A 12,198-nucleotide genomic window follows, 5' to 3' on the forward strand; every position below is an offset into this window, starting at 1 on the left:
TTCTCCTTTTTGTGGGGAGAAAAAAATTGCATTTGTATCTAGTACTGTGGTTTTAATACAAGGTGTTTTTCTAGTTACAATGGACACTGCAGAGAATTTGCCTCAGCAGAAACACTGTGATACTAAAATACATTTCTTGAGTGAGAGCACACACACACACACACGTGGGTGCCACTTTTACCAAACTAGGATGTGGGTAGGAGGAGAAAATACTTGACTTTTGGATTCCTAAAAAAATAAATGAAAGAGCTACTCTAGGTTTTGATGTGTAAATTGTGGGGAGACATAATAAAAATTTATGGAATTTGGTGTAAGCAGCCAAACGCATTCAGTAATCTATTACATGTCTGCATTTAGGGATACTGAAGATGCAGCCATGTAATTTCTGATTTAGCATTGTTAAGTATTTAAAATTGCACACAATTCAAATTGCTGAAGACATTCTACTAGCATTATCTCTTCTGGGTTACAGTGATATTAAATGTATGCCTCTCTAAAACTCAAATGCAGAGATTTAATAAAAGGTTTATGCCTCTACCTGGAAGATGTTTAGAGGGGTGAGTGGTGTTACGATTAGTGCTTCTTTTGTGGTGGATGACATACTAATGCTATGATAGTGTTTCTGTGTTCAGTAGCTGCATATTACTATAGTATCAGCACTTAACTTCAGTATTTACAGTACCAGTCTATGGACTAACTGTGCCTGGTGTCTTTATGTCCCAATAACATCCCATCCAATCCGGGAGAAGCTTATTAATTCCACTTTATGGTTAAGTGGTTTGCATTCTGATTTTAATAAACAGATATTGGTAGTAATGCTGGGAGTCTACAGCTAGATTTATGGAGCTTCTGTTTATATTGACTTCACTTAAAAATTTGAAGATGACTAGGAGCCTAGTGCAGACCGTATCAATGTATGTGCCATGGCTTTAATAATATTCTCTAACACTTTCTTGGAGATGATTCAAAATCATTGTTCATTTCCATAGGTAAGCCAATTGTTGTCTTGCAGCCTCTCTTTTTTACAGCTTTGCTTTGGAGAGGAGATTGGAGTGAAGTCAGAAATGACAGTATTACTTCAGTTTCCACCAGTATTTAAAGTTGTAGGATTTTTTGGGAAGTGGGGAGGATTTATATGTATGCCGAAACCCATTTGTGTTAGCCTGTGAAGGCATCAGCTAAATTGTGTACACTTCGTATGTCCAGTGGATTTTGTGAAATTTTATTCTATTTGAACAGTATATATTTCTGAAGAGAGTAGGAAGTTGGACTTTATTTTTTACCTCATTTTCTGTGAGATAAAAATATAAGTCAATGGAACTATAAAGATAAGGCCAGAAGTGCTAAAGTGCTATACTAAGACTAAAGCTCTCACAGGTAAACATTTTGTGAGATTGTCTTTTAATGTTGCTCTAGTTCAGTATCTGATGAATTAGAAACAGTTTGGTATGTGGACCACTTGACAGTAGATATTGCTGATAACGTGTAAGTTAGTAGATCTTTAGTAAGATCCGTAGATATTATTAATGTAGGGATCTGCAGGTGTTTTATTTTCTTAATCTTCTAAACCCATATTGGTATACCCATATAAAATCTTAGAGATTTACAAAAACTGTTGTATTGCTTAAACTACTAAGGAAATAGAGAAGGTTTTTCAGAGTATGTTCAGAATAGTAGTTCTTGATTACTTTGTTCTTTGCATTTGTAGAAAAGAGCTGCTCCAAGTAGGCTTTCTCTACTTTCAGTGTTCTTACATTACGAGGAACAACCAAGTTCCCAACAATCTTGAAAGAATGTCACCCAGGTTTTCCTTTTTTTTTGAACACTGCTATTCTGAACTAAGTTGAAGTGATATAGAAATACTGTGTGAATATTTGACCTTTATCAACTTGCAAATTAATATTTGTTGCTTGCTGTACAGATGGTTCTGACTCCAGAGATAAGCCAAAGCTTTATCGTCTACAATTAAGTGTCACTGAAGTTGGAACTGAAAAATTTGATGACAATTCCATTCAGGTATGGAAAAAATCAGATTCATATTACAGTACTGATCTGATCTCTGGTGTGTTATGTGTAATTGTGGAAACTAATAAAATATGCTGTGAATACCTGTCAGAGCTCGCAGGGTAAAATATTGCTGCAATTTCGTGTTAATGGTCATTATCTGTTTTAATTTACTTCCACTCTTGATTTAAGAGAAGGATTTTATTATTATAGTAAAGTTTTTTATTCGTTAAGGGGTTTATTATTTAAAATGAGGTTTTCTTTTATGTAACTGGATCAAATGATGCGTATCAGTGTTTTTGTAATTGCTTAATGACTTTCAAGTCCTAGTCTTAATCTCTTTGAGGCAAGATTTTTTAAGAGTATGAAACAAGCATATTTGTATGAAGCTCATGCTGGGGAGTCTCTTACAGCACCCTGGGTCCATGTCACTGCAGTTAGTTGATTTATAATTACTTGCATTGTGAGATTTCATATAAAACAGCAAGAGGAAGAAAACAGTATGTGAGCAAAAGAGTGAAAAATTTTTCATCAAGGGATGTCTGCTGCACATTAGTTAATGTGTGTTTTATTGTTTTTGTTGCATTGAATAATGAAGTGAAACTCACTGATTTTAGTACCACTCATCTTTGTTAAATTCATAATCAAAATTAAATTACTAGTTTGTAAATAGGGTAAGCTATATCTTAGTCTTTTTTTTTTTTTTTTTTCTGCTGCAGTGTAATTTAATTCATTCTATGTTAATTAATTTTATTCCCAGTTGTTTGGTCCAGGAATTCAGCCTCATCACTGTGACCTCACTAATATGGATGGAGTTGTTACTGTTACCCCGAGAAGCATTGATGCTGAAACCTATGTGGAAGGTCAGCGTATTTCAGAAACCACCATGCTGCAAAGTGGAATGAAGGTTCAGTTTGGGTCTTCTCATGTGTTTAAGTTTGTGGATCCTACTCAGGACCATATTATTTCCAAAAGACCTACTGATGCAAGTCTTATGGTCAAAGGTCCAAGACACAAGACTGGGTGAGTAAGATTTAGTTTCTTCCTCCTGAGGTTAGAAGGGGAGCCTTGGGAAAAAAAGAGAATGAGAGCATTATAAATGGCCAGTGACTAGAGTGTGAACTCATTTAAAGTGTTAAGTATATAATTTTAATACTTGAGCTCCACCTTGTGATTTTATGTAGGATTAGCAAGTGTCTTGTTTGAGTACTTCATAATGAAAAAGTTTTCCTCATGCTCACTTCTGTGTGAAAAACACTGTAATGTGTTATTTTCCTGTATTTCACAGTTCACCTAAGCTCCAGGAAAAGTCAAGAATTTGCTGAATGTTTTCAGAGAGTCTGGTTTTTGTTTTTTCTCAGATTATAACTTTCACAATTCCACTAGAAGGAATTGGAAATGACGTAGTCATGAAATGAGACTGTGAAGACAGGGAACTATGTAACAATATAACAGCAACTTCTTACAGCGTGATTACTTACCCTCTAGTTTCTGTGTTGCAAGGACTAGCAGTCTGGAAGTCCACCCTGTTGTTTTGCGTTCATGTTTGTCATAGGGGCATAATAAAAATACTGATCACAGATATAGTGACTCATAGGAGTGCAAGTGTTTTGTTCAATGGCTATAAAAATATTCAGAAGAAGCAATCTTAAAATCAGTTTGTATTGCAGGGGAAAAAACCAACATTCTCTCTTCTCTGGGTCCAAATGAGGCTACTATTGTTAATGTACACATTCTTGTATAATGCCATTTAGAAAAGTAACAAATTGGCTTGGAGATGAGTGAGAGAAAGATACCTAGGAAAAGAAGCTTATCTGCTGATTTAATATAGATGCATGCTTTAAACATTTTTATTTTTTCTCCACTTTATTTTCGTATGGAAGGACATTGTGGTTTTTGTAGGCCCTGTCTGCAGGAAGACTTCCAGCCATGTGGCTGTCATGTAATATTCTTGCTGAAATCTTGAGTTCATTCTGCATTTAGCCTGCGGATCGATAAATAAGTGCTCTTGGGGGTTTACAGTCAACTGGAAAGCACTGTATTACTGCAGAGCTTTATCTGGACAGTAAAATCTATGGCAAAGGGCTGTTGCAGCTTGAACAATCAAATATTTTTTTAAATCTTTGGACTAAGGAGATAGTAATATGTATTACTATGATTTATGAATTATTTACATTATGTTGTACATTTAATACTAAAGAGCTGAGAAAATTTGTAGCTAGTCTACTGTAGTGAATACAATGCCATGAACATGTTTTATGTGTATTATTTTTATGTGTATTTATGTTTTCTCACTTGACTGGGAGGAAATTAGCTAAGAATCTGTTTTTGCAAATGAAATTCTGTATAAATATTTTTAAAATTATTAGTATAAAGAACTATTGCAGTATTAAAAAAAGTTAGTATTAACTGGACTCATGGTATAACCCTTGAATTTTAATTCATTAATTTTAGTTACTTTGTTCCTTGTTTGTTAAATGTTTAACAATATCATTTCTAAAACATACTGGAAATGTTATCTTGCTTATAGAGCTGTCCAGGAAACCACATTTGATCTGGAGGGAGATATTCACAGTGGAACAGCATTACCAGCAAGCAAGGTACTGTATTATGACTAAGTTAGCAATAAATAAGGGCATGTATAAGTTAAATCAAAATTACAACATCAGGAGTATTTGGGGAAGTGTGGCCAATTCATCAGTCTCGCCAGCCATTTTTTCCTTGTGGATGGGCTCAGATATCACGTGCCTTGTTATTTTAGTTTTGGGGTTTTTTTTCCCCAAAATCCTTTTGTTTCAATTTGTATTGGCACTGGGCGTGCATCTCATGTCAAGAATAGTAACATTTTTTAGAAAGGGAAACTCTCCAAACCTGAAGTAGTTCCTCCCCAAATTGACTTACAGAAAGCAGATTACATTCAGGTAGAGATTCTTGTTAGAACTGGTACATTGTTACCTTGTGTGTGTAGCATATGGCTGTTGTCATGTGTGATGGGGTAAATAAATGTTTTATATAAAATGTGAAAGGGTGTTCAATTTTAATTTAACTAGGCTTTTAAAATTTAATGGATGTGACTGTAGACTTCAATAGAGCTCCTGTACACACACTGACTAAGCAAACTGTCTCTGCAGTCATAATTATAAACATTTTATGAGGTGATAATATTTTCTTGCTTTCTTTCTGCACTTTTTGTTACTAGATTTTGTGTCAGAATTGCATTTTCCAAGAGCAAACAAATAGAGTAAATGTCACAATGGTTAATGTCTTACTTGCTATGATCACATGCCTCAGATGAAATGAGAGAATGAATTATTTCAGCAGTATGAGATGTAGTAATCTTCCCAGAAATGTATTCTCTTTTATGTTTTATTTCTACCATTACAAAACTGAAATATTTGTAAATATTTAGTGGCATTAATACAGCAGTGTAGGTATTAATAACTCTGATAGCTTTTGAATGTATTTTTAGTCTTACTTGTTTTCTTACCACAGTCTTTTGATTCAGTTTCTCTACTTTGTAGCTTTGTGATAGTACTTTCTCTTATCTTGTATGTGTTCTTTACCTACTTCTGATCGGAATTTATTTAGTGATATTTTAGAAGGAGGAACAGAAACTTTGTAAACTAATAAAATGGCTTAAAATTTCTCAGACTAAGAGTTTCTGGCTTTATTATATAGCATACTTCATATCCTATTCACAGTCATTAGAAAAATACTTCTAGTGGACCTAGGGATTAATGGAAAAGTTTAGTTTCTGTTTTAGTTGTACTGTTTGAGAATGTGTATGACATCTTGTTAAATCACTGATGAATCACTCATTTTCTAACATTTGCTCTCTTCTAAGTTTGCTTTTCTGTTTGGAAAAGGGGTAACAGTAAGTTTAATGAAAGTTCTCTGAGATGTGGTGGTGAAAAGTGATTTCGTTCAAACCCTTGTTTTGAGATGCACTTGTTGGCAGGTTTTCCTATGTCGAAGCAAATTATTTAGTCCTAGAAATTTCTTATGAAATGTTGAAACACTTCGTATTTTACTGATGTCCTGTTTTCAATTCCTTATGCTGAAAATAATTTCTATTTATTTTGCTGCTTAAAGCAACATGTTTGCCCCATTCCTGATAGGGTTTGATTGAATTAAAAATCATAAATTAAAAGCTTCCTATTAAGGAGCGTGGGACACCAAAAGAGAACAAATTAAGTGTTACATAAAAAAATAACACAGTTTGAATTGCCCCTTCTTGTGTTGGAAATTTTGTACTGCCTGGCAGATCAGACTTTCCTTAAAATCAGGATAAATTATGTTACAGATCAGTAGTGTAAGCACTTGGAACTATTGCAGGAGCAGAGTCGGGGAGCATGGCCAGTTTTAAATTTGTAAATATATATAACTTTGTCTCTTACCTAAAGTTTTGATTCCCAACTCATTCTTACTTTGTGGTAGCTATGCAACTTTTTATTAAAGATATTAGAAAGCTACATTATAAATTCTAGCAGTGCATTAACAAAGAGCTGCTCCTAGCTGGCCATTGTTTGTTGAATTGGAAGCAGGCTCTTCAGTGCTTCACTGTGGTGAAAACGCCTGCTGAGCTGTCGCTTTCTGTGCCATACTCCCCTCTTCTGTTTCCCCATCTCTTTTCAAGCCTCAGACTGACACTTCATTTTAGTGGTGTTAGGCACAAATACTGGCTAATGCAGTGCTTGCATGCTAAGCACCTGTCCCGCTGTTTTGAATTAGAGCACCAGCAGGCTGGACGGTGACAGGACATCATCCGCATCCAGCACAGCCGAGCGAGGAATGGTGAAGCCGATGATTAGAATAGACCAGCAGGATTACCGCAGACAGGACAGCAGGTAGGAAACGTGGGATCCATTACTTCTCAGAATCCGAAAAACAGATATGTTTTTCCCATAGATCAAGCGCTGCATTAAAGTATTTTAAATGATCCGGTTTTCCCTTATGGAAAATGAGAGTTCCTTTGAGATCTCGCCCCAAGTAAACCCTAGGATTAACAACCAAAGCAAAAAACTTCACCATGCTTAAAAAAATCCAAAAAACTAATCTTTTGCTTCAGTATTCTGTTATTTGTGGTTCTCTTTTCATAAAGTCAGGCTGATAGTCATGTCACATTGTTGATTTGTCGTTAGGCATGTCATATGAAATGTCTTCAATAACAAAACTACAACTACTTAAAATTTTCATTTGTCAGTGGCAAGTTGATGTGATTTACTCTGGAAAGTGAAATAACCAGGTCATTGCTATGTCTGCTGTGCTGCTGTCAGCAGGTGTGGAGTCTCTGTCCTTGAAGATACTTAAAACCTGACTGGACAGGGTAGTGAGCAACTTGCTCTTGTTGACCTTGTTTTGAGCAGGGAAGCTGGATCAGATGATCTCTAGTGTCTCCTATCCCACCTCAGCAAATCGGTGATTATATGAATAGAATTTTTTTTCAAATTTTTCAAAAAATACAAGATTGTATTGCTGTCTACATAAATCAACTTTTAAATTTAGGTGAACAGCTATGATAAATGGATGAAAGGTAAGGTAAATGTGCTTCAGGGTTAAAAAGTGCAGCGATCCAATTTGTAGAGTTTGCAGTATGAAGCTTTTTGTACCTTTAAATTGATTTATTATTCACTAGAGAGAAAAGAGAATTCAGAGATATGAGTGGCAGGAAAAAAATACAACCAAAAAAGGGCAGAAAATTGTGCTTCCACTTGAACTTGAATGTTCCATAGCAGGGACATCTTCTAAATACTTTCAGTGAAGTTAGACCAGAATGCAACTCAGTTCTACTTTGCGCTCTGTTGTTAGAGTGCCTTTTCATCTTCAGATTCTTTTTTAGAATTTTATTAAGGTTGTGAAGATTTAACTCCTTCTTCTTGAATTACTAGTATTTTAACTGTAATTTTCCTCATAGAAGATGAAAAGAATTTCTTTCTGAGCTTTTTATAGCCTGTCAGAAGTTTTCGAGGTTTCTGCTGTTAATATTCCTTGATCTGTGCATCTGTATCTGTAGGAAGATTATTAAAATACTATGAAGAGGATTATCTTGTGCTGTATTTCAAAAATGCAGAGCCATCTGTGAGCTGTATCTTGGCTTCATTTTGTTGGGTTTTTTTTAACTTCTTAAATTCCTTCTAAAGAGAGGAATTTATTTTTAAATTGCTAGTCTTTATGAAGGCTTTTTCACCATGGTTCCTGTGTGCAGAAAGTATTTTTAGAGGCATCTAGATCACACTTAAATTTGTGATAACTGCAACCTCAGAGATCTTCATTGCCAGCCCTGACATTGATATTTTATTAATGTACATGTCTTATATGTTTGTAGTATGTATTGTGTAAATAGTCATGTTTATCTAAATACAGCACTTCTATCATGTGCTGTTTCTCAGATTCGTTCACTGTGTTTATGAGATTGACAAATTAGCAAAGTCATAATGTCAGATTAGGACTGACAGACTGGGCAACGGGTTGCCTGACTACACGGAATTCTTCCCTTTTGTGGTTGTATTTTGTGGACCTTTAGTTAGGTTTCCTCTGGGATAATCTGGTCTCTTTTTATGAGCTCTAAGGACAGTAATTGTAAACTGCTTTGTTAGTATGAAAAACCAAAAATTCTTCACTGGCAAGCTCCAGGTTCTTGTTACTGTACAACTTCCGCCCACACTAAATGTTCTTGTGGGTAGTCTTTGTGTGATCATCACTGCTCTCTAAAGGTGAATAGTAAGATAAATAAAGAGTTTCTTCCAATAATACACTGAATGGGTTGAAGACCAAAGATTAGAACTTGGCTGCCATGATTTTTCATTTCTAGAAAGAAAAATAATTGAGATTCGAGATCATAACTCCAGTTTACTTACTGGGTATGGTTGTTCTGATTGAAATGTGATTCTTGTAAATGAAACATAATGACTATTTAGTTAAGGACTGTGGTCATACATGCTCATTAGATAACTGACACTACAATTAACATGAGCAAGCATATAATAAAAATGAGAAAAGAGAAGATATTTTTTTGCCTTGGATACCTTTCAGGAGTTCTTCAAGATGTGTTTGGTTGGAAATAAGTATGATATGTAAGTGGTGTTAACTGACTGCAGACACTTACCTGATTCCTAGCTTTGACATGCCTTAAAAAATTTATACATACCTAGTATGCTGACTAAAACAATCACACAATGGTGTTTCATTTTTTGTGCAGTTTATCAGAGACAATCTAGGAGAATACAGAAGTAGCAGGAAAATGTATTACTGCTTTGAATGCAATTTTAAAGTGTAATATTATCTGACACTATACTAAGAGAGAAGGCAACCCTTAATCAATATTTTATGGCCCTCCTAAACCTAACTAGACTTTCAGACTGGTTTAGCTCAGAGAATTTCATCACCACAGAGAGGCTATATAAGAGCAGTAGCACAAAGACAATATATACTTAAAATGTATCCAATAAAATGTGCTATCATATCAGAAGCACAGAGAATTGCTTCAACTTAGATTTCTAATGTGCAGAGCATAATTACAGAGTATTTCTTTTGCATGTTCTTTGGGGAAGGTGGAAGATGGTACGGGGGTTGGAACTAAATGATCTTCAAGGACTCATTCCAACCCAAACCATCCTATGACTCCATGATTTGTTGAAGGGAACTCCTATTAGGGTAGTTAAATAATTGATTTACTACATCTGTACCTAGACAACTAATTTACAGGTAAAATTAAATTACAATTTTTAAAGAATACTTTGTATTAATTTCTCTTACGGCCAGTTTCCAGAAGTCTGTAAGCAATCTTGCATTAATATCAGGTCTCATCACTCATGACACATTGTCTCTCATTGGCTGGGAATCCAGTTCCTCAGTTTGTGCTGAAACTGATGAGTATCATTTTGTTCTAAGGAAAATAAAATAAATCATCAGCTGAAATCTGTCACTGGTTTACTAGCCAGTTTGTTAAAATATTTCTACGTCTTGTTACCATTCCTATAATGAAAGATTAAAAATTTCTCTGGAGTTGTCAGTATAGTTCTGTTTTATAATGCTGTATATTGGTAAGTATTCTATGGAAGTAATTAAGTTCTCAGTGAAGATGGTGCACTTTTGACAGTGTGGAGGTGGTGACAAATTAGTTCATTTTAAATTTATAGCAATAAAAAGACACAAAATACTACAATTTACACACCAGCTGGGTGCTTTTCATAAAGAGAGCGTGCTGTCGTGTTTGAAATGTAACTGAAATGGCAGAAATTTGTGTACATACTGCCATGCTGTGCCTGTTCTTCCTTAACCTTCAGCTCCCCAGAAGATGGATTTGCTGAGCACTTCTTGTAATAAGGCATTATATAGATGGCACAATTTCAGTTCTCTGCTGGTTTAAGGTTTTGCAAGTTTTTAAAAAAGCAAGCAACCAAACAAACCCCCACCAAAACCCAAAGGCACTGCTAATTTTTGGATTCAATATGCTAAAATTTAATTTTAGATCTTTTGACATCAGCCTTCAGTTATATTGTGGATTTTTACTACAGGCGGTAGATGAATACAGGCTTTCAGTGTCCTGTCTCTACCTGGTGGCATAACTAATAATCTTCAGGAGAATGAGGCTTATATAATTATGTTACATTCCTTTCTTTTATCAAAGTTGTTGGGGAAACTAAAAAGCTGCCTATTGTGTTACATATGGTTAAAATAGTTATTGCATGCAGAAGATGTTAAGCTTTTACTTATTTCCTAAAAATAGGTGCCCAACTGCAGAGAACTGCTCAGGTAATGCCTTTGCTTAAGGCAGTAATGATAGGATGGAAATTAGGAAAAGGTTTTTCACCCAGAGGGTTGTTGGGCACTGGAACAGGCTCCCCAGGGCAGTGGTCACAGCACCAGCCTGACAGAGTTCAAGAAGCATTTGGACAACACTCTCAGGCACATGGTGTGTGATCTTTGGGCATCGTGTGCAGGGCCAGGAGTTGGACTCAGTGATTCTGATGAGTCCCTTCCTACTCAGGATATTCTATGGTTTTGTGAAATATGTACTTAACCTTTTGCAGGCACCAGAAAAACCAAGTCTCCATTCAGTTTCCTACTCTCTGATTTCTCTGATGGGTACTGGTAAGAAATAGCACTGCAGTTGGTTTCAGTGAGGACGATTCTGGGGCTGACTGCTGTTTCTCAGTGTAGTGTAGCAACAGCCAGGTTGGGGTAGGGACTGGATTTGACCTCCTTTCCCTCCTTACCAGAAAAAAGGACCAATAGGTTGACCAAGTCTTCATAAATTTTGAGGGCTTGAAAGGCAGCAAAGTACATTTGTTGTAACCAAGCTGATGTTTCAGGCAAAGCTTCATTCACTTTCTTTCATGTGTCCATGAATAATTTGTTATTTGAATCCTGTCAATGGCAGGTGGCAAAGCAATTCTATCAGTCTGCCGTGCAGCGCAGAAGAGGGTGCTCATTAATATCGCAGACTCCACAGTTCAAGTCTGTATTTTTATCTGTTGTGTTGCTGGCAAATACAGTTTGAATGATTCTGGAGGAAAGGTAAAAAAACGATGCTTCTATGGAAGGTTGTTGCATCAATATTTGGAACCAGTGTATTTGAAGAAATATGTAATTTTACAGTAAGTAATATCACCCATGTGGATTACTTGTTTCAATTTTCTTTGTCTTTCTTTAGATCTCAGGATACCCATGGACCAGAACTGATACTGCCTGCTAGTATTGAATTCAGGGAAAGCTGTGAGTAGACTGTGAAGTTACATCCCTAACCTGCTAATGCGTTCTTCTATATTGTAATATTTCAGCCAGTTTGAAAACTTCAGGGTAATTTAAGTAAACACTGAAAAAAATAATGACTATACAGATGCTAGGCAGTCTAGTAGTATAACTTGTTTTGTTGGGAGGGTGAACAGGTACTTTAGATATTGAGGCATGTTCATGCGTATCTTAATTCTGATTGCATTTCAACTCTTCATCTTCAGATATTCAAATTAAATGTGAAAAAAATTTTAATCCCATCTCCTCAACAGTACATTGAATTCACTGTCTTCTGTGTAGTTCTCTATGCTTGTATAATAGATGGCGTCTTGGTCAAAATCCATTTTATATAAAATCTGATTAGATTTACATTGTCATTTAGAGTTTAATTTTTTATTACCTTGGTCCCCAGGTTTTTAGGGCCTCAGATCTGGTAGAAAAATGTCATACTAGAGACTG

The 12,198-nt window shown here is 35.6% G+C and overlaps 1 protein-coding gene across 16 annotated transcripts in view; it reads left to right on the forward strand.

The window, feature by feature from the left end:
* AFDN (afadin, adherens junction formation factor) overlaps positions 1-12,198 on the forward strand; it is a 119,409-nt gene that overhangs the window by 49,354 nt on the left and 57,857 nt on the right. For all 16 annotated transcript variants that reach the window (XR_014227366.1, XM_082303153.1, XM_082303143.1 and 13 more), the window contains exons 9-13: positions 1,922-2,016; positions 2,765-3,027; positions 4,535-4,604; positions 6,736-6,851; positions 11,660-11,721. Coding sequence is in view for 15 of the 16 variants with exons in the window: in XM_082303153.1 (XP_082159279.1) it covers positions 1,922-2,016; positions 2,765-3,027; positions 4,535-4,604; positions 6,736-6,851; positions 11,660-11,721 (606 nt within the window). In the remaining variant the exon portion in view is untranslated. The remainder of the gene's footprint in view (positions 1-1,921; positions 2,017-2,764; positions 3,028-4,534; positions 4,605-6,735; positions 6,852-11,659; positions 11,722-12,198) is intronic.

The sequence above is a fragment of the Coloeus monedula genome, assembly GCF_965178545.1.
Source record: "Coloeus monedula genome assembly, chromosome: 2".
Classification (NCBI taxonomy): domain Eukaryota; kingdom Metazoa; phylum Chordata; class Aves; order Passeriformes; family Corvidae; genus Coloeus; species Coloeus monedula.